We start from the raw sequence: 27,732 nt of genomic DNA on the forward strand, positions 1-27,732 counted from the left end.
GTGCGGGCTGGCTTTTTCAAAGCATTCTAACTGGAATTTATATCGGTGAGGCTAGTAAAAGAAGTTGCTCTGGTTAAAGCGAGCTGTAACACCTTCAGCTGTCAGAGAATAGAACTGTAATCTATAGAATGGTTGTGCTTTCAGCAGCTCCTTTAGGGCATTCTGTGGCATGCAATTCAAATACTGACAGTGAAGGACCTCTGGACAAAAAAAGGGAAAAACTGGCACTGATTTAATAGATAGTTGGTGTTTTTTTCTGCAAACGTGAAAAGAATTGATGTGGGCTTCGTCACAGGGCTGAGTTGGAGAGCGGATGTGAAGTGGGGGAGAAAGAGTAGTTCTCTATTTCAGCCAGCAACTTCACTGAACATCTAAAATGGTTAGTTAAACATTTCCAAAAGTTGATTGTGGGAAAACTTTGTTTAGAAAGATTTCATTCAAACGCATTTATCTATTATGTTAAATAAATTGACGTGGCTTATGATGTGAACAATTTTCTACACTTGCAAGTTGTATTTTTGTTTCAAAGACCATTCCTTGGGACAACACAGCAGAGTTGTATGACATCAATGACTGATTATCATTGTTAATAACAAAAGCCAAGCAACGGGAGAGAGTTTAGAGAATGACAACACCTTTCCCCAGACTACTGAGACCAGCTAGGTACGTAGATATGATTTCACATTGCTTTGTTTGTTTAGCATAAAAACCAGTCACATTGAAATTGTACCATGAAATGTGTTGTCATTGTTCCAATGGGCTACTTTACAACACTGATAGTTAGGTGGCAGTTCAGAGTCTATCAGGGTCATTTCTCTTACTTCCAGATGTCGGACTCAAATCCGTCAACTCCAGGACCAAGCTTTATTGGGAAACCCACAAAAGGTACTTAGTCTCACAGTGAATTATCTACGTCAGATCTCAGCAATAAAGCTCGATGAGATCTACTCATGGGTACTTATTTTGCAAAAAATACTGTTTTCATTTTGAGTCTGTTCCTCCAGGACTTGGAGCGACCGAGAGGGAGAATCAGTTGATGCCAAATCTAGTCAGTAGAAAACTGAGCCAGACACTGAAGAGTGGATCAAAAAGGATTATAAAAACCAATAGACTTCATAAATCTGATTATTCACGGACTATGATGTTGCACAACCACAAAGTGTGAACCCATTTACACATCATTTGATAGTTGCACACATTGTTGTGCTCCACCCACACATCAGGATGTATTAGTTGAGTGAGTTAAGATTCCTCGGTATCCCAGAAACATTTCCACATGAAAGAATTTTCAAACTTAATCAATAAAGGTGCGAATTGATCAGAACAATCCAGAAGACCATCGCGAGTGTGTAAAATTCTAGACGGTGAAGATTGGAGTGTGTATCAGTGGGTTTATTATTAGTTTATGGATATGTTGTATATTTATTTTAAATGCCTCATTTGTTCAGATAAAATTCAATCATAATATATGGTAACTGTATTTATTAGCTCCTCCTATCCTCAAACAATGTCTAAAAATAAAAATGCTACACTAGCTAACTCATCTTGCACAGTCAGTTTGGTTGAACAGAGCAAGCTTTAGTTTACTTAACATCAATTTAGCATGTAAACACTGCAGGGCCTGTTCAAGTTTTTTACTTTTTGTTTGTGAACTCCTGGTCCTTAGGGAACACTGGCCTTTATGTTTTGCTCCAACACACCTGAACAAATTAAGAAGAACAGAAGTTTTTGGCAGCTTTTTGTCCGGTTGGCTAATAACAAAAAGTTATTAAAAAAAACAAAACACAGAAGGCAATTTGTATGTACAATACATACCATTAACAGTTTCATTAATGACTTACAGATATGCCATTTATAGCTGTTCATTAACGATGCCCTGCGTAAGCAGATCTAAAAAGCAAAAAAAACATGCGATACAAACATTTGGCAACTTTTTTTTTTTTTCAAAATCAGCTCAGATGCTCAGAAAAGTTTTGACAAGTGCATCGGTTATTTCTCGCAGGATAAGAACATGGAGGAGGAAGGTTTGAACAGAGCTGTAGTTGTTGATTTAGTATCGATCCATCCGATAAACCTGAATCCCTTATGTCAAACAATCATCAGTTCAGGTTTGTGCTCCACCCCATCTGCTTGCTACCGTCATTGAAGACGTTTTAGGCCATAGAATTCAAAAACCTTCTAAAATGCACAGAAATTTGACTCAGAGCGCTTCAATTCTGAATTAATTCAAAACAATCCTTTAGAGGTTTAGACCCAGTAGCATCCAATCTATACTGTAGCTGATTCTGATGTTATCCAAAAAAAAAAAAAAAAAGCTGTTGTTACAAAATAAGCTAACATTGGTAGCACTGCAGCACGATTAGCTGCTATAGGAAGTTAGAAAATCAGCAGTATAAGTTTTTCAATATCAGTGCTTGTTCAAAAAGGGGGGGAAAGCAGTCTACATAGTGCACAAAAGGTATCTAAATTAGATAATTTTGCAATATGGGCATATAGGTCCATATTTTAGGCCTGCATTACAAAATTAAACAACAGAAATAAAGCACCTTAGGGCTCAACCACATTAGGAGAGCTTGATTTCTATGTAAGATGCTTATGCTTACAGCTATATGCCTTTATATATATATATCCCTCATCATATTGAAATTAAACTCAATGTTTTGAGGGCAGATGATACAGAAACAAAATGATGAATTTTCATTAAAACCTTCAAGCTCACAGAATACAAAAAACAGCCTCCGTAATTTATTTACTTCAGAGTAACTTAAGTTTGACAACGCTACTTATAACTGTAGCATGGATAGCAGTCTCTTTACTGCGGCCTTTAAATGATCATCAATCATAGATGGCAGTGCAGTGCAGCTTGGCTGCCTCGTTCTAAGCTTCAAACTATTAAGGAGGGAGTTTTAAATTAAAATGATGCAGCTCCAAAAATCAAAATGGAGCTTTAGCTGAAGTTCAAGCTGGAAGACTCCGCCCCCTCCGTTCACCCATCGACGTCATGCTCATCCCCGTCCTCAGCCTGGACCTCACCCTGCACGTTCAATCAGCAATCAGGCTCTGCATAAAAGGATCCACACCCAAACCGTCAGACGCTTCCCAGCTGCGTTCAACCCACCACCTCCCCATCTCCACCCTCATCCTTCGGTTCTCCAGGATGGAACCCTTCCTGACCACCACCACCAGTGTCGGGCCCCGGGGGAGAGCATCCCTAATCAGTTATCGGGATGTTCATCGAGTTCACATCAAATCTCAGCTCAAATCAGCTGCCGGGGCCCGAGCGCCAAAGAACTGTTATTCATTGCTGTCATTAAATCTTTTAATTGTTCCTTGTTCTCCGTCTGAGTCTTTCCAGATTGAATTAAAAATGTATGTGTGATCCGCATGGTTACCAAATTCAACCAGCCTTTGATGCAAATTTCAATTTGTAAAGATTTTTTTCCCCCGACTTCTAAATGACCTAAATGAGACTTTTTTTTGTTTAACTGAAGAGAATTTATAAGGAAATTCATAAGAGAGTTTTGAGCAGAAATCTGAGCAGAACAATGTTAGAGATGCACTTTTGCAAATAAATAAAATAAAATCATACTGCATTTCCTCTCTGTCTGAATGATAAGTGAATGAAAATGCCACATTATTTTACAGATTTAGCCAAGGCATTTCTGAACACCTGCAGCTTCGGTTTAGAAATGAGACTCTCTGCGAGCTTTAATGCGAAGAGTTCCAACTCGATGTTGATGAACCTATCAATACAGCATTCCCTGAAAATAAACAAAAAATACTGCATTCTCTGTGATTTGTCAGCAACAGGAAATAGAGCGTTCACTCAAACTAATACATGTTTCACAGGGCTATATAAAAGTTGACCAGTAAAACACAAAGTGTTTTTTCTCTTTTTCTGTCTTTGTCAGAACTGAAGCCTGTCTATGCAGCCATGCAGGATACTAGACAAACACCAATTCACACACAAACATACACCTCAGTCCAACATCAGTCCTCCAATCAATCCAACATTCATCGAATTTGGAGTACATGGAGAAAATCCAGTCGTGGTTGAACCCTACACATGCCACACAGAAGTCAACATTTTAGTAAAACACATCTCAGGAATAAGAATGTTCTGATTTCTGTCCAGGCTCAATCTAAGGGACCCTATAAATCCAGACCTCGTCTCACATCTCTAGTGGCTGAAAACAACATTTTCCCTTTAGGTTCATGTTGGCTTACAGTATTATCATCTTTATTAATCATTTTAAAAACTGATGAGCAATTTTAGTTTAAAAAAATAGAAATGGGATACGCATGTGTTAATGTAGGATTTATAAAATGAATCAAGCAGGAAGAGCTTTTATTGTGAAGGACTATTGCTGTCTCTGGAAGGATGCAAGCTTACCATCGAGAGATAAGGATGTCAGGGTAAAATTAAGTGTTTTTTTTTTCTATTTTCAAATCTTAAAAGATTATTTAATGCAAAGTTCAGTTTGAGATAAATCTTCATGGTCATCAAGATGCTACAACACATATTAACCTTTTGTTGACCCATTCAACAATAATTAATAAACCAACTGCACAGTTTAACTGCAGAATATGGGTTGAAGGTTAGGACTTTGTTTATTTACTGCAGCAGATTGCTTGATGCTTGATAAAAACAGATCAACTGGAAACTTCAGTAGACTCCTTACACTGGTATATATCATTAAGAGCTACTGAAGACAACCAAAACATATAGTGTGTAATGTTACAATCAAAGCCAGAGATGTTTACACCTTTCTGTAAGTTTACCGACTTGCATTCACACAAGAAACTCATTTCTTATGAGACGTAAATCCAAGACCTACGTTTTGAGTTAGTTTTGTAAGTATTTAGAGTTTTATTCTCACTCATTTCTTTTCTTAAGTTTGCAAAGTTTTGCTTAAATCTAAGTTGTAGACTCTAGTTCTTCTCTGTACAACTTTACATGTCTTAGTCAAACTATTCAAGGTCAGTTTAAAAGTAATAGAGTCCTTGATTGCTTAATTACTACTTCTGGAAAACATGACATTACCCCAACCTTGGCCCAGTGCATTATTATGTCTGCTGAAGGCAGTCTGACACCTGACGGAGTAACACCACCCATATCTGATTGGCCTGGACATGTGAGTGCTCCATCACAAATCTCTTCCTCTGTCTCTTGTTTGATGATTTGTGGTCATAGGTGAACCACTTCAGCTCTAGTTGTTTCTCCTCCTTAAAAAAAAACAAAAAACTCTTTCATGGGCGGATGCTTTCATCATGAAGGGTGGGTGTTGATTACATGGATGGGAGAGGATGGTGCTGCCCATGGGCTTTTTCTTCCATGGCATTTGATTTATTCAAAAAGCAGGAAATGACTCTCTTTCTCTCTCTCTATCTCTACCTCTCTCTTTCTCTCTCTCTCTCTCTTTAGCACTGAATTTTCTGACTAATGGTTGACAAAAAGAGGAGAATTAGCAGGCAGCAGCTGTTCTGTTATCTACAGCTAATACAACGTACAAAAAGACACAAACTTAAGCACACGGTGATATCCTGGAAAAATGAAGATGAATCAGACAAGATATCGGGAAGAGAACTGTGCGCTGCCTCAAGTCTGTCTCATCCTTGGGTACAATTTCCAGATGCCTGAAGGTGCCACGTTCATCTGTTCAAACAACTGTATGCAAATGAAGCCACCATGGGAGAATCCAGACAACTGTTTGGGAATTTCTGTGTAGCAGGGATGAACAACACATAACTGGGTCTTTATAATCATGAAGACCTCCGCCACGTTGTTTAACCCTTTATGACCCAAGTCTCAAATGTCCGCCTGGATATTTTTGCTTATTTTAATTGTATGCAGTCCTTTAAACGTCATGTGAGTAAATATATTTGTTCATTTATCTATGACAACTGGAACTAGCAAGTTTTTGCAATTTACCATCTATTAAAAGAGTCGCCCCTCAGATTAATTTCACTTCCTGCTCAGCGGGGGTGAAATTACCGTAGTAACTCGACATTGGCTGGAAAGCGCAACATCTCTCAAATGAGTTACCAATGCCATAAGTGGCAGCAAAGTGAGTATTTTTGGAGTGGCCATCAAAACTCCATGACTTTTGCTACATGGGAAATCTGTGGGCTGATAAGGTCAAGATGGTCTACATAACTGACTTAGTTACAGCAGTTCTGCCAGGAAAGATGAACCAAAATATTCCAGCAAACTCTTGTGAAAAACGATTCAGTAAGTAGAAATATTTTTGTAAAACCTATAACAGAAAAAGTTAGTCTGATTTAATGTCAGTCAGGAAAAAAAAGTTGTCTTTTTCTGAAGTGTACGTACAAACCGGGCCTGAACCTGCCTTCTCTTAGTAATGTGTTGTTTTGCAGAACAACTTGCCACATAAAAACACCAATTAGCACCTCCTGCACTCCCTAATTCCCTGAAATTACATTGTAAATAAAAGTTCTGTGATAACATCCCTCACTAATGCCGCTCGTACATCTCCAATTCCGCCATCCCAGGCACATTATATTCATAAAAAAAAGAAAAAAGAAGTAATTGCCTGCCATGAAAACCAATTTGACTTCCTCCACAGGGCAGAATTAAAAGTTGGGCTTAGCAAGGTAATGAAGTATTGCACATGCTAAGTCAAGAATGGAGGCTTTGTCTGGAGTAATCACTTCCTCCGGTTTCTACGGCTTGGCTGTGTTTTATACCAACAAGAGTGACATACAGGAAAATAATTAAAACTGACGCATTCAACCAATAACAGCTTGCAAGCTGCATATTTACATTATGCAATCAAATTTGCATACGGGCTGTCAATCTTCAGTCCGATGCCGAAAATTCAAGTCAATCAAGGTGTTGCATTGTAATCCAGCCGCCCCAAAGACGGGGATCCTTGATCCGGACGCCGCGCCTTTTTCCTGAGCGGGAGTTTACAGATTTGCGGTTTTGGCCTGGCGACTGAGAGCCAATGGAAACCCACGCTGCAGCTCTCCCGTGACAAGAACAATTAACAAACTGTCGATCGGGCTGCATTAGCTGGAAGCGATGATGTGTTGCGGCGTTGCATCACTGCTGCCAGCACGCACGCACACACACACACACACACACACACACACACACACACACACACACACACACACACACACACAGAGGAAGCAAAGTTGCTCCGGCTCCCTTCTTATCTATCTTCTGAGATTATGTTCCCAGTGAACTTTTATACAATTTCTGGCATCTCTGACGCTTCAAACTGAGTTCTGCAGTTTTCGCACCCAAGGCGGTGTAACAGTGCGGTCCCATCTGACAGCGGCACACACATAGACACACGCATACACACACACAGGCACGCAGACAACAGATCAGTGAGCAAGCTCATTAGTTTGGCTCAGTTTGACAGAAGCCTCCACCTCGCTGCCTCCTAATTTTGGACAAGAGGACAAGAGAATACGCAGAAACAAAGGAATGTGTGAGGCAGTGCATCGATCTGGACAGATGGCCGTGGGGACGGGAGCAAGGTTAGCAGCTGTGCATACTAAATAAAGTTTAGCACAAGTAAAACTCTGTCACCCAGGGAAAACACTTAGATGTGTAAAAGAAAATAAACTTTTAAACTTAATAGGTTGTTGTTTTTTTGTTGTTTTTTTGGGGGGGAGGGTTGCTAATCAATGGAACGCAATTAGCTAATAAGTCTCGGAGGGTGCCAGAGAGAAAACACTTCTGTGTCAAGATAAGATCCTGAGTACTTGGAGTTCATGTCGGTAGAAGATGGAGATCAGACCACTTGTAACAACACACAGCCTAGAAAAAAAAACTATTCAAAAATCCTTAGATTTTACTCATGTTGCATCCATAAACTGAAATCTTTATGGATATACAATAAATAAATAAATAAATAATGGACGTTTACATGGTGAACCATCGCAAAGCATTTCTTAAACATGTAGTGGAACAACCTGGTTGTTAGGGGGCGCTTTTCTTAAGGCAGCTGGTTAGAGTTGATGTGAAGATGGGTGGAGCCAAATACAGAGCAGTCCTTGAATAAAACCTCTTAGAGGATGCAAACGATGTGAAAGTGGTTCACCTTTCATCGTGAAAACAGCCCTCAATATAGAGGGAGAGGTCAATTCGATTGGTTTAGCTCAATAATGTGCTGTTAGAATGGCTCAGTCAAAGGACACACACTGGGCCAATTGAGAATCTGAAGTAAGAGTTAAAATTTGATGTTCAATCCAATGTGACTGAGTTGGAGCTTTTTTTATAAAGAGGAATAGACAAAAATCTTCATCTTATGATGTGTAAAGTTGGTGTGAAACACCCTAAAGGACATGCAGTTGCACTTTCAGAAAGAGGTGTCTCTAAATATGAATACCAAATGTCTATTTGTGACAAAAATGTTAAAAGAAAATAATATTGTTCTCTGATTACGAACAATTTGTGTTATTCTGTAACGTTAAAGCCCAGTACTAAATATGGGTTTGTGGCTGTAATGTGTAAAAAGCCAAGAAGGAGTTTGCCCTCAACGTGACTGGATATAAACTGGACCTGTGCCTTGTAAAGCGTCTCGCAATGACATTTGTTGCAAATTGGTGCTAAATAAATGATCTGTATTTAATTGTAATACTTTAACAAGCCACTATAAATCCTAGACTTCTCGGGCCACGCTGCAATAAACAGCCTTACCCTCGTTAACGTAATTGTTCAGGAAACGGCAGGTGCTCTGCTTATTATGATTGCATACAGAGTCACAGATTAGGGAATGGAAAAGCACTGAAATAAATACGTCGAAGCAACCTTTTAAACAACAATCAACATTAAATTGGAACATTGTTTATTTCATAAATCCACTTTGTTGTTGTCCACAACTCACAATCACTTAATTTATTTTTTTTCTGATAGTAAACGATGTGGTTAGAAGTAAGTCTTTGTGAAAAGTTTCCAAACCTTCAGTGTCAAAGAACGATCCACAGAGAAAAACAGAATAAAATCTAAAGAATGGAAATCAGTTAAATGACATAAATACAACGGTTCTTCATATTTTACTCCAGGTACTTATTTCAAAAATCCAAGACATGCAAGTTTTATTGGAAACTCTTAACTTCCCTAAAAATGGATTTCATGTAAGCATTAGTCTCTGTCTGTGTTGGTCCATTTGTTGATTAGATTTCTGTTATAGAAAAAAACAACCTTAAACATTATTTCATAATAGAACAGGTATTTCTTGTCACTTCTTTCATTCTTTGTGAATGACCAGTGTTCGAAATTTTTAATTAAAACATATTTAGAAAATTCTGTTTCCTTCCTTTAATCCACAATTGCCAATTCTTTAGCTGCTCACCTGCTGTACTAAATCATTTAATCACACCTCTGACCATGTCTACGTTACAAATTAGTTGCACACATATGTTTCATTTAAGAAATGGCTTGTTTGCTTATAATAATTAGCCTTATTTAACTATCATTAGGAATATCTGTGTTTTGCTATTCATTCTGATTTCCAACATAAATGGAACATGACAGAAGACAGAGACCATGGCTAACAGAGAAAAATGTCTCTTCTTATTACAATTTGCATACATAAGAGTAAAAAAATACTTTTATTGTAAAGGATTGGAATCATTTTTCTAAATTATTTTGAATCCATCAGGTCTGCTAACACAATTAATGCCTTGCAAACACAACACAAACACCCCTTACAGGATTTCACACTTTGTCATGTTGCATTAAAGTATTTTATTGTGCTGTTCTAACACCTTAACACGCTTCAAACTAGACTAGTCCACAGTAGCTTCAATTTATTTAGTAATTATAAAACATTCTATTGGTAAATTGGCAAAAATATAACAACCCATTTCAATTACATGCAAAAAAATTATATCAGACTGAAAGATGGAAACCTGCCTAATGAAGACCTGAAACCAAAACCAGCAAAGGTGAGGGGAGGGGGAGAGGGAAAAAACTTTTTGAGAAAATATGGAAAACCAATTATGTGAGTTCCCCCTGGAGCCTGCAGCTGATCTTATTTAGCGCGTAGCTGTGATGTACTCTGCCGCACAGATGTGAAGCATCCAGCTGCTCCGACGCTCGCCGACACCCCCTGAACTCTCCTGCCGCTCCCGCCCCGCTCCCCAAAGGGAACGGCTTTGCAATGTACAGACAAAACTTGTCGTAATTAACAATCAAACACACCTACTGCGTGTATAATTAGGCACGATAACAGACGGCGAGCTTGTCTACGCCAGAGGACCACAATCATGACTCCTGAACCTCGTTCAGTCATTGTAAGAAAAAGTATTTTTTTAAAAAGATCCAGTGAAAAATACAAACATCTGTTACTGGATTTATTTTTCCCACCGACAGCCCTGAGTCGGTGCTTGTGTATTCTCTCTCTTTTTTTTCCCCCCTCTCCTGCCTTGTTGTCTTTAGCCAAATTAAACTAAGCTGAGCAAACCTCATCAAAAAATAATGAAACTCTGTATGATTGTAATTCAGACGGAGTGTTTACACGCTGCGAACCTTAATGTGACTCATCAGAGTTCACATCAGCCGCACACAAGGCTTTAACGACGGACAAATTTGAGATAATTCCAAAAAAAACGGAGCAAGACGAAACATTAGCAGGTTCATGGAAGAATTTCCAAATCATTATGCAGCGAGTGAAATAATTACTTTTTACAAGTAAATCGATTTCTGTTAAGGCTGTTTTACATCAAATCCACACCAAAAGGTGGCAACAAGTCAAGTGATCCTGACATTCAGAGAATAAAGTTCATAACTTAATGTTTTTGGGGGGGATTAAGTGGAATGACATTGGGAATAGGTGTTATATGAAGCTAAAGAAACTTAAAAAAAATGGAAACCCAAGAAAAACTATCAGCATAAAAGAAAAATCCTGCTTCTTTTCAGTAGCAGCTGATTTACTCCCAACAATTGGCCTATTTAAAGGTTTATCGCCTTTAAATAGACCAACAAAGTCAAACAAAGCCATTGACCCAAAACATTCTGATGCCACTCATTACAGAAACATTTGTAAACTTCCAAATACTCAAATGAGGACTGGTTGGGCTCATAATAAAAAAAAATTAATTAATTAATTTATCATAAACCAGACACAACCATGTCCTCTTCACAAAATTACTGACAAAGGAGTCAAAAGAATAATCAAAATATTTGTTTGTTTTTTTTATTAAACCAATGCTGCGCAAGACTCCACCAGTGAAGAAAAAGCATATTTTGGCTTATTTAAAGTTGACTTTGAAACACAAGGATAAGCCAGTGAAATACTGGGAAAATACGGTTCAATTGAGTTAAAACAGACTAACCTTTTGGATGTTCTTTCAAGTAGAAGTAGATTTGTATCTGCACATCAACTAATACTAATATGGAAATTTGGAGGTGGTTTCATTATGGTGTAGGAATGTCTTTCATTTTATGGTACATCAGCAGTCTTCCCATAACACAAGAAAGAGCTTAACTGAGAAAAACAACAAAATATTCTAAATGAGAATGTGAAAATACACCAGGAAATGATTCCAAACACAGCCATAAAAACTCTCTTTTGGTTTCAGAGATAGAAAGAAATTCTGCCAGAAGAGCCCAGTCAGCCACTCGGCTTGAATTGAAGTGAAAATCTTGAGAAAGAAGTGAAAAACAGAGCGAGCCAAGAGCCTTTAAGATTTTTATAGGGGGAAAAAATCCACCTGAGAAATCCATGTGACAGTTTCTCCATACAGAACATGTTGTGAAATTGCGTTAAAAATGCAATTCTACAACGTGTAACCTGTGTAATCCCGCTTTGCTTCATACAACTTAGGTTATTAAGTAATTTCCCACAAATATTTGGTTTATTACCAACATCTGGTGCCTCATTCAAAGTATATTTACTTAGAAAAACATTCATTTGCTCAATACTTGTTTCCCCTGCTGTGTGTTGGCTGCCTCCACAATGCAGCAGGAGGACAGCACAGCAACACATTTGTGGATATAGAAGAAACTAATCTGCATTTGTAGATGAGAAAAGAAGCGGCTTGCGGGAGAGACGGAGAGCGGGGGTGGCATTAGCAGAAACTGCTCGTTTCGTTCTGTTGCCCCCGGAGTTATTGTACAGTGGTGAAGATGCTGAAGATAATTCCGAGAGGCAACAATATCCAAGCGAAATTTCATAACAGAGCTTCATTGATTTTAAGGATTCAGTCTGCAGTAACACCTGCCTCTGGGCGCCGCGCAGCCAAACAGAGATGCTGCCAAAAAAGAGAAAACTGTTTAAAGATTCCATGTGCTTTACTTATTTCTCTTTTCTGTTCTGTTTTCCTTTTTTTCTTTTTAAAGGAGGAGGGGAGGGTGTTTTAGCATCAGCACGCCATCCCAATCTCACAATCTGTCATTTGTTTTTGCACAACAGTAGTCAGAAGCAAGCCGCTGCGAGGAAAAGCACAGAATTACTGCAGAATTACCAGCACAGATGCTGAAAGCTAAAGCACACCCCATACTGTCACAGGGAGTTCACTGCCAGCCGTGTGGGAGGCCCGCTATTGTCATGTTTGCACAAAAGCGAAAATCTATTTAAACAAATTAGGGACTGTAAAATTTGCAAGATTCATAAAACCCTAATAACTTTTTGCCACATTACCATTGTGGGAGAAGGGGGTTTCAACGTCTGATTTTTTTTTTTTTTTTTCCCAAATCTAGCTGCATGAAATTGTGAAACAGATCAAAACCTGGAGGATTTACTATGCATGTATGTGTGTGTGAGTGTATAAGTATGTATATAATACGGATATTTTAAGGTTTTTGAAGGTACAGGATTTGACTTCTGAATTACATCTCTGTTCAGTTGATGGCGGTAATACATCAAGTATGTAAACTGCCAGTAAATGCCATAGAAGAAGAAGTCGTCAAAATAAAAACACGAAGTTTGCTCGTAAAGCGCGTTAAGGACATGGGGGAAACTTCTCACCCCACCAACACCCCACGCAATTCGACGTAGTTGAAGACAAAACTCGCGACGCGTGGTGGCCAAAACAAGACGTGAAATCAAACCAAGCGGATACCACAGCTACAGCAGGTCAGGACGACGAATCGGAAACCAGCAAGCTCTGACGGCGATACGAAGGGAGCGGAGGAGTGATAACAACGCACACAGCAGCGGAAGTCAAATTACATTTAAATCACGTAGACTTGTCACTAGAGCAATCATTTACAATGCAGCAGAACAAGCGTTCAATTAAATATTCAAAAAGATGTTATCAGGTGAAAGGGGGGTTGCGTGCTCCCATGAACTGCATCTGGTATAGTGGAACAAAAAATAAATAAATAAAAATTAAACGGAATAAATCACAACGTCTTAGCTGCATACTAATTAGTGTTTTACCCATGGGAAAACTTTGCCCCCTGCAAAACCCCCAACTAATGGCATGTGGTCATGACTGTGTATGAGTTGGAAGTCACCTTCTCCGCCCCTGCGTCACCCACCAGTGGAGGCTGGCGCACGCGCGAGCTTGTACTTAATTGCAAAAATGCAGAGGCAGGAGTCCATGTGAATTACCCGGGGAGGGAAATTGAATCTGAAAACATTTCACCTTCATCGAGTGTCTTGTTGTTGATCACCAGTGTTGCAAGTGGAACATTAGAGGGTGGGAATTAGCATTCAGCTGTGTGTATGCAGCGGGGTGTATGCAGCGCGGCGTGTCGATATGGATGAGAGAGGAGGCCGCCTGCGTGAGGAAAAGAGAAGGAAATGCGGAGAAAAGGTGGCGCTCTACCTTTCTGGTGGCCTCGACCGAGCGTCACGAAGCCAGAGGAGATGAAGTTGTGAAGGTCGCCGCCGCCGCCGCTGCTCCGGATGCTCTCTTTCCCGTAGTGGAGACCTGGTGGCGCGAGCACCACATTAGCACGTTGGTTCATTCAGGTGGACACAGCACACGCAGACACATGAATGCAGACAGAGAGAAAAAAGGTTTTGTTAGTATTCTGACTATTAAATTTGGATTTTTAATTGAGCTAGAGCAGTGCTTTGCTTGTTTTTGTTGTTTCTTCCAAGGTCATAATCAAACTCAGAAGGGTTAGCAAAGCATTGAAACCCAGGCTCCAGATGAGTTTAACAGAGGGGGGCAAAATTAATATACATAGCAATAATAATATTACTCAAGTTAAAGAAAAAGGTACAGTGTAGTAAAACTACTCTTAAAAGTACCTTTCAAAAAAAGTTACTCAAATGAATGTAACATGAACATAGACAACAACACCAGTAGCATGTAGGCTACTTGTGAACAACCTTAAGGAGCTGTATTGGTATTAGCTAATTAGTCATCATTTAGCTAACATTACCTGCATCCAACAGCTTTACTCAACTCAGTCGGTTATTTGCGGGGTGGGGGGGCTATGCCAAGTTTTTGCGTTTTGCTGGTTTGCTGCCATGATTCTAACACACCTGCACAGTTCAGCCTTCATGCTGCACAGATGTAAACCCAGCGCAAGCGCCTTAGCGCTCATGTTGCGTTTAAGGGTGGCTCGGAAAAACAGGTTACGACGTCCCAAAACAGTCCCAAAACAGTTTCCAGTCTGGGGGGCAATGTGGGCCGTTGTAGTGTGATGTATGTGTGACATCTGATTTTTGGCATTCCTTCCATTCATCCATGGGGTCTACACACAGGGAGCAACAAACGAAAGCTAAAGGGGTGAGTCCAACGGGCCCATGTGTCAACATCTACATACAAGCTTGAAATTTTACATGTTCGAATTTTGCCAGTTGCTTGGCAGCAATTGTCCTCATCGTACATGTACCATAGAAAATGGATGGAGAGTGAGCGACTTCACTCCCCGTGTGTCAATCCCATTAGGCTGGAAGGCTTTGAAAATGCCTCCAAATGTTTCAGGGTCGGCCTTCTGAGAGGGACATACAAAGAAAACGTCCAAATGGATTCCTTAGCCAGGCATACATCCACCTCTGCTGACCTCTTTTGGTCACGGATTGGCAACAATACTCAGGCTCTCCCCAAAGCCCTTCTGCTTAAAAAGGGTAGTTTCATTTTAGTAATTTGTATTGCGGGTATCATTCTGTAGGTTGACTTGAATAAGGTTGTATTTTTTTGTCTTAGGTCTTTCTTTATTCCAACAGATGGAAGCCGAATACATCCTAAAGTTCATGCTCCATTCAGCCGTGTCTCATCAATAAGACACTAAGGACCTTAAAGTCAGCCAGAAACCTTTCACTAATTCGAAGGTGACATTTTTCTAGTTTTGAACCATCAGGCTTAGAGCAGAATGCTCTCTCGTAATTTGGCTTCCTGAACGCACATTAACGCAGGTCATTAACATGATATATATATATATATATGCACATGACACAAGTGGGCACACCAATGTCACCGCTGCTTATGTACAACTAATTGCACTTCCTAACAAGTAACAAATTACACAGGAAAACATTTTTATCACGTACAGCCACAGGATTGGCCATTGGTGCGAGTGTTTTAAATACCTCCCAATCGGATACGAAGGGGGTTTTCATGATTGCTTGAAACACATTGAGAGTTTTGCTGGTGACCAGAAATGGCCAATCAAAGCTCAGATTGCTTACTAATTAGTAAACCGAGCCTATTTTCAGGGTAAAAGCTGCTGTTGGAATAAGTAAACGAAAGTTGACGATTTTTCGGTAACTATGTCTCCAGTGGAGTCGTGCCAGTTCAACCAGCCTCCACCAAAGCTGTTACAACAGAACCAGACTTTGATGGGTCGCTGGTCATTTCACTCCATCTCCATTTTGTACTTTTGCAGTTTTGTACCCAAAATGGAGCAGAGCATCAAAGGATATAAATCTGTACCAGCCTTGGGGACATTTTATTGAATTGCTGAAGCAGCGAACTGACCCAGAACTAACTTCAGCAGACACCGGCAAGGCTGAATGCTTTTACAAAAAAGTTGCTTTGTTTTGTTTTTTTGGTTGTTTTTTTTATTATTTCTTCTCAGCTTTCAAACTTTGTTTGTTACAGAAACTAAAAATTAAAAGTGGTGGAAATCGTTAAGTGAATGTATTGGGATGAATTTTCTACAGAATACGAGCAGAAATCAATGTTTACGACTCCTGACTAATGTGAGGCGCTTAAGAAGCTACTCCGAATTATTTTCTTTGTTTTAAAGAAATAAATCTCTGCTTTACTGCAACTGTTCTCAATGAACCAGGGTGGGAAGTTGCCTCAGCTACTAATTTAATAAATTAATGACCACTAATGACAGAAGGGGTCTAAAGAGAAGTTACCTAAAGACAAATAAGAAGCAAATCCCAGCTTCTTGAAAATCAGAAATCCAAAACAAATCCACTATAAGTACATCTCTGAACAGCATAGCTACCCTTTTAATATAGACCAGGATTCTGAAACATCACATCCCCACCACTGAAAGCAATTATTATACAATCTTATGTTTGAGGAGCTTAACAAAGCAGATATGTTTAGCAGTTCAAGTTTTGCCGGTGACCTGTTAAAATTGTCAAATATTTGGCTATTTTAACTCTCTTACCCAGATATCAAGAAGACAATTTCTGCATGGTGTCATTTCTGTTAGACACAAATAAAGGAGGAACGGCTGATCTGTGAACCGTACAGACAAACACTCTGGACCGTTTGAGAGAGGAAAAGAAAGAAAGGTGGGGAAAAAAAGGTCTGAAAAGCAATATATTTCCACCGCCCACATACCGATGCACTTTGAACTCAATCACACCTCTCAGCACATTGCTTTTATGGCTGCAGATAGAGTATCTGCTGGGGTTATTTTTCCCATTCAATCATACAAGCAATTTTGTGTCTGACACAAACACATGCCATTGTTGTTTCCCTCCGTCACCTTTGTCACTGATAGGCCGCCCCGCAACCAAATGCGACAACCCCTTCCATCTGAAAGACCCCCTCAAGAGCCGTCATCCTGCTCGTTTCGCCAACCCGCTCCCATCTCCAGCTCATTAAGCCGACGTTTGTCGCGAAGGGTCCGCAGGGCAATGGCCGCGCATTATGAATTTATCGTCCCTGATACAAAGGAAATGGTGACTTCGTATACGCCTGGCACACTGTGGCTAGGAGGGGCTGAGAATCCACAAGGTAATCATTCTTTAATCAGCCATTACTGGACACTTACACTTTCTGAATTACCTCCAGGAGAGGATGAATTTGAATATTTAGATAATTGCATCTTGAATGGAGCAGAGTGCGATGCTGCGTTGCTGAGACGAGGGAGGGTGTGCGAATTCAAAGTCAGCCAACCCGTACTAGAGCCAGGCAGAGGGAATCTTAATTATTCAGTATATCCTAAAACAATCTAAAACAGTCTCCATCTATGTACCTTTTTGTTTTATATGCTGAGACATTTTGAGATTTGTTTAATGCCATTTTGGCAAAGTACCAAAATGCCACTTTTTGGTGCCATTAACACAAGCCCTCTTGTGTTAATACTGGCGAATTGCAGGAGTCCCGATTTCATTGTAGGTCATAATTAACCGTACACTACAAAGAGATGCTGATGAATCTCTGCCTTCACACCTGAATCCCACCTCTGATGAACATGTATACACTTTGCGGGGCCAAAGGTCCATCTGCATAATAAGGGGTAATAATGAGACGAAGGCCAGGAGACAATTAGCTTGGGTCTCTGAGACGCTGAGGTTTAACACAGGTGCACTCTGGGAGAAGCCTCAATTAAATATGTTGATGCAGTCAGCACGGAAACGTTATTTATAATACTGGGTTGAAGCTCATCCGGCCAATCAGGAGCCGGAGAGGTCACAGTCAGCACAGCAGAGATGTTATGGCAGGATTAATTGGCGGGAAGGAGAAAGAGGTGTGGGGGGCAAAATGAGTTTGTGCACGTGTGTGTGTGTGTGTGTGTGTGTGTGTGTGTGTGTGTGTGTGTGTGTGTGTGTGTGTGTGTGTGTGTGTGAGAGTGAGTGTGCACGTGTTTGGGTGTGTGGCTGGGACAGGACAACTCACTGAATATAATGCTAAAAGAACCTTTTGGCAAACAATGACACTAATTATTGTCTGTATATATACTGTCTGGGTAAATAAAGGGAGCTGGAGTGCCTTGCAAAGCTGTTTAACTTTTTCCAAATGTTGTCCTGCTGTGACCACAAACTTAAATGTATTGGGTTTTTATTTGGACCAATCAACACAAAGTAGCACAGAATTTCAAAATGGAAGGGAAATTGTGCATGGTTCTTTTTCTTTTTGTACAAATAAGAATGTGAAAAGTGAGGCATGCAGCCTCACGTTTCACATTAGCATCTACCCCTAAATAACCCCTAAATAAAGGGGTTATAACTGCAACTGATCTCATAAGTCACGTTAGTGGTGGATAATCAAAATAATATAAGCAATGTGGGGGACACAGCACACATGTGGAAGACTGCGCTGGCAAGATGACACATGCAAAATGCTACTTGTGCAGGACAATAGTCACTGAACCATTTAACAAGAATGTTTTTTTCAGTAGCAATATGGAAATTGTAGGGTATATTCAGCAAGCCAATGACCTCAGACGTCCAGCTAGTGCCATAAAATAATTCTTCAGTTCAGTGTTTCTCTCTTAAGCAATTTAGAAAATGTTAAGTCTACCAAGCACCACCATCTTTGCATACTTTTTAAAATAAGATCGACACATTGTTAAGTGGGCTCTTACCTATGGAACAGCTGGTTTTATTGTCAATTCTATTTTTTACATGGAAGTTGAAGTTTCCCATTTTAGATTAGAAAACTTTACATAATGTTTCCCATGAATTTGGAACATAATGTAGGAAATCTGTTGAGTTCTCACTAAAAACTTGATCTCAACATCCAATATGGCTTCTTTGGACTTAAGGCCTAGTGAGAACTACTGGGATCTCTGTTGAAAATGCTGCTATTGTGTTTCAATGGGAGCAGTCAGTCTGGTCACTGAGTATACATGAAAGCAGACCTCAGTGGTTTACTAATAATCAACTGTGAAGTCAGGTCTGATGTCAGTCCCATACTTTAATCTCTCTTGAGATTAAAGCAAAGATAAATGTGCTTGAACCTTTCATCTCATTAGCTGCAGATCAAACTTGAAATCTTTATAAATAATCCCTATAAAACTTTATTGTAAATACTACCAAAGATATAACACCAAAGTATTTCTTGCAATACTTGCACCACCAGGGTCTAGACGTAAAAAACCTGTAGACATACCCCAGAAACTTGCAGATGTTATCGCCCTATTTTTATTAGCAAAAATGATTCACACCTTAGATCTTTTTTCTTCCACTTCACTGTTATTGACTATTTTGTGTTGCTCTACTAGTTTAAAAATTCCAACACTGCAAAAGCACAAAATCTAGTATTTTTGGTCTAGTTTCTAGTACACTTGAAACAAGAAGAAACTAGCTTATAAGTAACGTTTCAGTAAGAATCATGAGCTTGTTTTAAGTCAATAATTCCTTAATATTGGTAAAAAAAAAAAAAGTACTAGTTTCACCAGTAGATTGTTTCACTCATAATAGGAGAAAAATGTCTTGTCTCACTGACAGATAATTTCACCAATAACTAGTAATTTTTCATCAGTATTAAGGAATTATTGACTTAAAACAATCCCTTATATCTTATTTCAAGTGTGCTACGATATTTGCCCTCGAAATTAGACCAAAAAATACTTAAGTTTTAGCAGTGAATAAAATACATATAAATGCGTGGCCGCATGCAGTAGCATTCGAGGGCTGTGAATACTTTCTCATGGTGCCATAGGCACTGTGGCGCTTTAAAAATATCTGAAGGTCATGTCAAAGCAGCTTAAACGGCTGGAATGATTACTCGATCATGAGGACCTCTCATAGTCCACCACTGCTGACCTTTAAGCTCCAAAGTTTGCCCATCTCAAACGAAATTAGCCGATTGCCCAAAACCCCCCTGGCGTTCCCCACGCTGGAGGCGCTGAGGCAGATTCAGACAGCTGCTGACGGCTTCTCAGCCGCCATGGGGGCAAGTGCTCTAAGATGGTGATTCTGCTTACTCTCATAGCTGTGATGCCGGGAATATAGCCTCATAACTCATAATCCAATTTGCTTTCTTTTTTTTTTTTCTTTTTTTTTTGCGGAACTGCTCTACGGGAGTGATTGTTTTCTTCTCTTTTTTTTCCCCCGCCGTTGAACAAAGCGAGACGGAGGAGAACAGCGACTCTCCGCACTACCTGGAAACTATATTTCATCATTCTGCGCATTAGGAAAATGTCAGAGAGGAAACCAAGCAACACATTTTGTATTTTTCTGCTTTTTTCTTTCTTTTTTTTTAAGACAAAAAAGAAAGAGCAGATCTGTGTCTCCGGTGTGCGGCAGATAAATCAACTTCATCTGAGGAAAGCCGTGAGCCAAACTGCATTACTCAGTGAGCGGTTATTGTTTACTTTAACCAAAGGCGAACCACTGTTAAGTTATCTGCTCCTCCCCTCTCAAGGACTGCGACTTGTTGTGGCTGCAGGGCGCTCTGTGTTTACACCCCGGCCTAAAAGAGAATCTGAGCCCGACAATAATGCAGAGGGGATTCAAATAAAAATAGCTGCACTTTGCGCTGGTATCATATTATGCTGTCTGCACTATTTTTATTTATTTTTTGCTATGGGCCCCAATTTTTTTTCTCTCTTTAAACCCGAATATATAGCCCTGAAAAAGCAAGAAAGTTTGTCATGCACCAAGGGTGCCATGTCACATAAGGCCTGTGAAGGTGGAAAAAAGAAATCAGCTTGTATTTTTAGAGTCTCCAAGAAAAAAGAAGTTCCAAAACGGCAAGAAAGGAATAAAAAAAATACTTTGGCAAGGATGTGATTACTGCTGAGAGCGACAGAGCATCTTCACATGCCGCGGATCAAAGGAAAAATGGATGTTATGCCCGCTCCAAACTGAAGCTGATAGGATCCTCCTGGGCCCTTTAGCCACTTGCTTTATGAGGTCTCTCTACCTGATTTAAAAGCGTCTCGAAAAAGCCTCTGGATGTGAAGTGCCAAACTCATCAGCGATGACTCCATCTGAGGACCCTCTTCTTAAGAGGCCCGCCTCCTCCGTGTGTGCCAAATGCCCATTTAAACGCGCATGAATATGCATTCTCTTTCAAGAGCGGGTGTGTACAGTGGGGCTCCCGATTATTATGCGCACATCAAGCAGGCTCTCGCCTGCGCTGCCACTGCCTTTCATGTCCAAGTGCCATCAGGACCGCCTGTTCCTCCTGACGTGAGGGTTGGGAAGGGTTTGGCCTGGCTAGCTTTAGCAAGCAGGCAGAATTCTCCCGGGCCAAGCAAAGCCACGGATAGACGAATCGAGCAATGCCTGACCTTTGCTGACAATAAGTACAAGCAAGGTTGAACAAAAGGCAGCCTGCCACGTGCAGCTCCATGTCAGCCTTGTCTCGCTCCAAGGCCGCCTGGCGAACATTAGGCGGAGAGTGATGTGGCGACGGAATGGACTGAGACACTTAGTGAATGAATGCAGACTGCAGTCATAATAGAGAAATGTAAAAAAAAGTCCCCCATGTACCCACTGGATGGATATGAATAGGAATCCTTTATTTAGCTGCCACTATGCCAAGTGGCTGCTGTCCTGTGGCACAAGTGGACTCTAAAAAGTACACGGTGTATTGGGTGAAAGAACACAGGTTGAGCTTCGCCATAACTAGCAAAAGTAAAAAAAAAAAAAAGTACAGATTTCAGCATCATCTTTAAAAAAAAAAAAAAAGTATAGGCGCGGTGATGGTGAAGTGGTAAAACATGCGATCCACATACAGCCTTAGTCTTCGATGCGGTCGTCACAGGTTCTAGCTCCGTCCCTTAACCTCTGCCGCATGACTTGCTTCTCTCTCACAATCCACCACTACAGCTGTAACAACATCTTTAAATATATATGTATTCAAATCCGTTATCAGATTTTTTTTTTTTTGTTCCTTTTTGGTTTGGCACCATTGTGCCGTCTGTGGGTCTATTTACACCGTCCTCTGAGATCGAGATCCATTCATAAAAACCAATCACATGGTGCGGTTTGGCTTTCTAGACGTTACAGCCTTTAGTCCTCAAACCCTAAATCCTTCTTAATCTGGATACTGCAACTTTTTTCCCAAATGTGAAAGTAAAATATGAGACGGATTAAGGCAAGAAGTACACTCTAAAAAAAATTACTTGTTGGTTATGTTCCAACATCCAAGTACCCTAAGGAATTTGGATGCACTGTGATACACATGCTAGTCAGCTATGGATCTGGAAAGGATTCAAGTTGTGAAGAGCCTACATGACCAAAAGGGCACCAAGCAAAGAAGTGGTGCCATCACAAGTCAAAATATTACGCTATGAGGCTGTTCCTGGGATTTCTTACTGTCAGGCGGTTAAATAAAGGTCATCAAACACACAGGATGCCTTGTAGAGTAGACAGCAATACCAGCACTTAATATGAGTTTAATAGGGGTTATACTGTGGGCTTGCTAAGTCCAAGTGGTCGTATTATGTATGATTATGTGAGTAGTACTCTTTATGACATGGCACAGAATGATGTAGTATTTATGGGTGTAACCACTGTCACCAAAACACAGCAAGTCTGTAATCTGCTACTTCGCTTGAATCAAACTCCTTAACTGTGTCCTTCAGCAAAGATTCAAGAGAGCAAGTAATTTAAGTGATTCTTTAATTAATTTTGTCAGTCCAGTGTAAAAAAAAATACAAGTCACTAAGTTCAGAGGTTATCTATACACAGGTTATGACTAGTGTTTAAAACTCTTTTACTGTTTGAATGTATTCTTCACAACTGGAGTTATTTCGGATCTAAACAAGGTGCAAAAATATGTCAAAGTTTCAAAGATTTTCTTTGTCACAGCACTGCTGTGAGAGTGAGCCCATTCCTGTGGTTTAATAAGGATATCCAGATCCAATCCTATAAGCATTGGCTCAGGTCTCCAATCACCATGTTTTTAGTGATTAGCGCCTGGAGTCCCTCGTGAAACTTAGTTTCGGATATCTGTTAAAGAACTGCTGTCTGTGATTATGTCAGTCGCTCCCTCAGCAACACAAGAAGAGTTTAGAGTTTTTTCTGTCGACTGCTGCACTTTGTTTGTGTGTGACCTGCTACCCCCACCCCACCCACCACCACCACATACACACCGAGCTCAGATGTGCTCAAGACAGCTCCCATTGTTGGGGGGAGTCACTGGTCACTCACTTTGACAACATACAGGAAACGAAAAGTTTCTAACCTAGGAGAGTACATTTCTCTAAACTTGGTCCACACATCATTAGCTAAAACTGCACTGATGTATATCATGAACAGGATTATAAAGTATGTTAATTACATGTACATTGCCTAGGCCAAAAGGAAATGTCTTGCATTGATGACAGGAGAGTCTGACCAATGTTCAAAACCTTCTCCAAAACATCGCAAAGATTCTCAATGGGGTCAAGGTCTGAACTGTCGTTCACAATTTCAGTCCGATCAGACTTGGCATTGTCATCTTGGAAGAAACAACCCATTGAAGAGATAATCTGATCATTCAGTGTATTCAGGTCAGCTGACCTTATGATCTTGTTGAACTTTGACATAACCAACCGCAGCAACCCCTGATCATAGCACTGCCCCTACAGGGTGGTACAGTAGAAACTAGACATGATGGCTGCACCACTTCATCTGCCTCTATTCTTATACTGATGCGCCCGTCACTATATAAGAGGGTAAATCTGGACTCGTCAGATCACATGACTCTTCTTCCATCGCCCTAGAGTCCAGACTTTCTGCATCCTCACAAATTAAATCCTTCTTCTCTGGTTAGATTCACTGATTAGTGATTTTATTGTGCCTATGGCTGTTCAGTCCAAATCATTTGCGTTCCCTTCACATGAGTGTGGAAGCGCAGTCAGTCAGGATTTCCTTAGATCACATTTTCTCCTCAAAGACAATTGTTCCCCTCTATCCTTCCTGTTTTTAACAACGCGTTGGATGGTTCTTAGCCCAATATCAGTAGCTTCTACTATCTCCTTAGATGTTTTTTTTCTGCTTAATGCTAATGACATGACCCTTCTTAAAGATTAACATCTGTTCCTTGACCACAGGATTTGTCTTTCCACATGGTTGTTTAAGAAATGATAAGTTACTCGTTGCATCAGCTGGGGTTAAATAATGTCTTGCCAGCTGACAGTACCTACCCAGTAGGAAGCTCATGCCTGTTTTTTCAAGTAAATTCAGATGAGAACTTTTTCTTTGGCCAGGCAATGTACAGCTACACTTTAGTAAGCTGCCTCAGATGTAATCATCTTCAGAAGTGACCAGACTTAGATTTTAACACAAAGTCACATAAATCCATATCACCAGCTGGAAGACTACAGTGTCCAGACTGTCCAGAAATGAAGCAAAGTGACATTGAAATGCACTATAAAGCTACCAACTTTTCATCCGGTCCATAAATTTCAAGACATTTCATTTTTCAGAAGTATCAGGCTGTGACTCGGGATCAGAACGTGGCTCCTTTCACTGAGATGCCAGAAAAAGAGCCAAAGGAACCAGAGTTTTCCCAGGCTGTATGGTTTTCCTCCCCTACACTAGTTCCTGCAAACTCCCAGCTTACAGAAAAAATAAATAAATAAATAACCAATATCAGCTGTTTGGAAGTATTTCCACTTACAAAAACGAGAGCGTTTCTCTCTTTTGTTGTTTTAGCCTCAATAGGAATAATTGTTTTCTCTTTTTTATAAAAACAACTGAATGATGTCATGCGTTTCACTTCTAGGTCTCTGTGTGAACACCATGTTGTCATTAATCAAGTAGCTCATGCCTTCTCTTAACTCAACACACTGAAGTTACGTAGGTTTGGAAATACCTTCTTCAGGCTCAGAATACTCCATCTTTATCTCCACCAAACTCCAGCTTCCATCCAGCAGGTCAAAATACACAGACTTGCTATTTTGCTTCATTATTAACTGCAGTTTCTCCAGTGCAGAAGTGAATCTCACTTTACATCTGAAATTAATGAGCTAAAAATAATGCTCTGTTGGCACATTGGAGTTTTATGTCCAACTTATCTGACTTTTGATTGGCTATGTTCAGTTTTATTGCACTGGGAAAACAAAAAAATGTCATTACCTGGATCATCAATCGCAATATCACTAAAAAAAAAAAAAAAAAAAAAAATCAAAAAAAAGTTGCCAACATAAGCAACAGTTCCTACCATTAGCTTCAACAAAGAAGCACTATGGGGAGGAGTGCCAACGAGTGCCGGGTTCATGGAGCAGCTTATATATTCACCCAAATATGCAATTTGTTTAGTTTTCCAATGCCTTACTTCCAAGTTCAATCGGTTGGGATGGGATGCCACAGAAAAACAGAGGATCAGGGATGCCACAGAAAAACAGAGGATCAGAGTTGCAAACCGTCTTCAAAACTACAAACTGAAGCCAGCACTGATGTCAGAAAAGTCAGTATCTCAGGGGAACTGTGCAAAACAGTAGCTCCATTACAAAATGTGCACAAAGCTTTGACGATATTCTTCGACTAATGAATATAAATAAGAAACGCAATTAAAATTCCATGTGAATAAGTTTAATGAAATAAGTCGTTAATAAACATGAGGTGCCATCATCCTTCTACGACTTCCTGTCTTGTTCTTTGTCATTTTCGCCAGTAGTAACATCAGGCATTTGATCACATGACTCGTGTTGCTAAAAAAGTTATTCCATTGCAGTTTTGCAAAAAACATTAATTCCGACACAGCCAAGAAAACCACCTCACCCTTGCGAAACAACTTTTCATCCAGTTTTTTTTTTTTTTTTTTTTTTTTTTTTTTTTAATTAGCAGGTTCCATTAAGCAAATTTAATTTTGTAATTCCAGTTTGCGAAACTTCATGGTCAGTGGAAACGCAGCTTGCAACAAAAATGATCCAACACACAAAAATTGAATCTTTTCTTTTTTGTCAGTTATCTGGATCGGATATGGGAAGGACAACGAGACGAATTTGTTCCAAATGCCAGTTAATCACTGTCAGTGTGTTTACTTTAACAGCTGCAAAATCAACCCCTCTAGTTTCTCTCATTCTGCACATTGAAGCCTCCCGCATCCCTGTTTTTCTTTCCATCTCACTGGCTGCTTTGTAATATCTCATTATTCTCCATCTGTGTGTTTGCCTCTCTTCATCTGATAACACCTGCCTCGCCTAAGAACCTGCCGCCTCCGCCGCCAATGACGCCTAGCTTCCTGGACCTTATGTGTTCTCCATACTGAGTTCTTTTTTTTTCGTTGGGGCTGGGGGGAGATTTAGAGGGTGGCGTTTTAGCGATTGATGCTCCCCCTCTGCTCTCTGAATTGCGAGGTTAAATCACACCGAGCAGCCTGGCTCCGATTCACCCACTGACTGAGCGAGAGAGGTCGTCACTTCCAGCCTGTCAGAGTCTGTGAAGTCCTCACTGCCCTGCCAGCCTGTCATTATCTCCACTAAAGGGGCCGCTACTTCCCCCCCCCCTCTCTTTCTCTCTTTTCACCCCCTCTCTGCTGCTGTATCTTTCTCTCTCTCTAATCGGATGATTACAGGATGTTTCTGTCGGAAATTATACCAGCGAACAGGTGAGGAAAGTTTCTCCGAATTCTACATGAGAACAATAAGCACGCTTCACAGTGAAAGACACAGAGTTAACTTCATACAGGTATAACACCTCAGCAGATGCGTGCGGGGAAAGCTGCGGTGCTTTCAGAGCAAAGTGAAGATGCGCAGAGAAATCGGCGGATGACCAGAATCAGGCTATTTTCTGCTTGATCAGCCAGTCGGAAACTCTGAAATATAATCTTTTTCCAGTTAGTGAATGCATCTTACACAGAGCCGCTAGGTTGCACGGAACAAAAAAAAAAAAAAAAGCTGAGTGGAGTACAGGAGAATTGGTCTGCTTTATCCTTTGTTTTTGTTTTTTTTAGCACTTCTAACCTCTGACAACATTTTGGAACATGGTGGAAATGATAGTTGTGCTAAATGCTAACATAACACACTAAAGAGTTTGAAGAAAAACCACATTATCAGTTCCAGCACATCAGTCCTCTTGCAAAAAATCGGAGATCAGAAGCTATCTTTAAGTTTCTGATCGGTGTATTTCTAACACGCATCGCAGACGAGGGTCTAAGGGGGGCTTACCGTGGTTGGATTTGGAGGAATGCACAGGGGTGTAGTGATTCTTCGACGAGGTTCTGATCGGCGTGTTGTCTTTTGGCGAGCCGTTCATCGCTGCAAAATTCTCACAGTCGTATTGGGATATGGGGATGGGCCCCTGTTGCATTAGAATGTCTGCAAGGGCCCTGGAGAAGGCAACACAGGAACAACTGTTACACACGAGATTAAAGGAACGAGAGGGTACAGGTGTTTGAAAACTGCTCTGATACATTTACTCTTTTCCTCTTTTCCCACGTCTGGGAACGTGACGAAAAGTTAATTTGCAAGAGGAACAAACACTGGATGCTGCGCACATCCAGACTAATTGGGTTGAATTTGGATGTTTTTCAGACGGCACCAGGTGCATATGGAGGGCTGAAGCCCTCAAGGGGGGGAAGAGGGTGGGAATCTGAGAGGGGTGGAAGGAACGGGGAGAGAAGCAATCATGATGAAAGAAAGTTGGAAAAAAATTGTTTGTTTGCTCGTTCTGGCATGGCTTCTGGAAGAGAGAGGAGGGGGAGAGGTGAAAAACAAAAAACAGAAGGAAATCTAATTACATCTGCAGAGCCACGGCTCAAAGCTTTTGTACGACA

The 27,732-nt window shown here is 40.3% G+C and overlaps 1 protein-coding gene across 13 annotated transcripts in view; it reads right to left on the minus strand.

The window, feature by feature from the left end:
- Positions 1–27,732, minus strand: part of LOC106947011 (protein shisa-6 homolog) — a 91,301-nt gene that overhangs the window by 61,233 nt on the left and 2,336 nt on the right. For all 13 annotated transcript variants that reach the window (XM_015031771.1, XM_015031770.1, XM_015031773.1 and 10 more), the window contains exons 3-4: positions 27,125–27,285; positions 13,756–13,860 (exon numbers count right to left, since the gene is read on the minus strand). In XM_015031771.1, coding sequence (XP_014887257.1) covers positions 13,756–13,860; positions 27,125–27,285 — 266 coding nt within the window. The remainder of the gene's footprint in view (positions 1–13,755; positions 13,861–27,124; positions 27,286–27,732) is intronic.

Source organism: Poecilia latipinna, unplaced genomic scaffold (genome assembly GCF_001443285.1).
Source record: "Poecilia latipinna isolate Pla-1442-1.1 unplaced genomic scaffold, P_latipinna-1.0 Scaffold217, whole genome shotgun sequence".
In the NCBI taxonomy this organism is placed as follows: domain Eukaryota; kingdom Metazoa; phylum Chordata; class Actinopteri; order Cyprinodontiformes; family Poeciliidae; genus Poecilia; species Poecilia latipinna.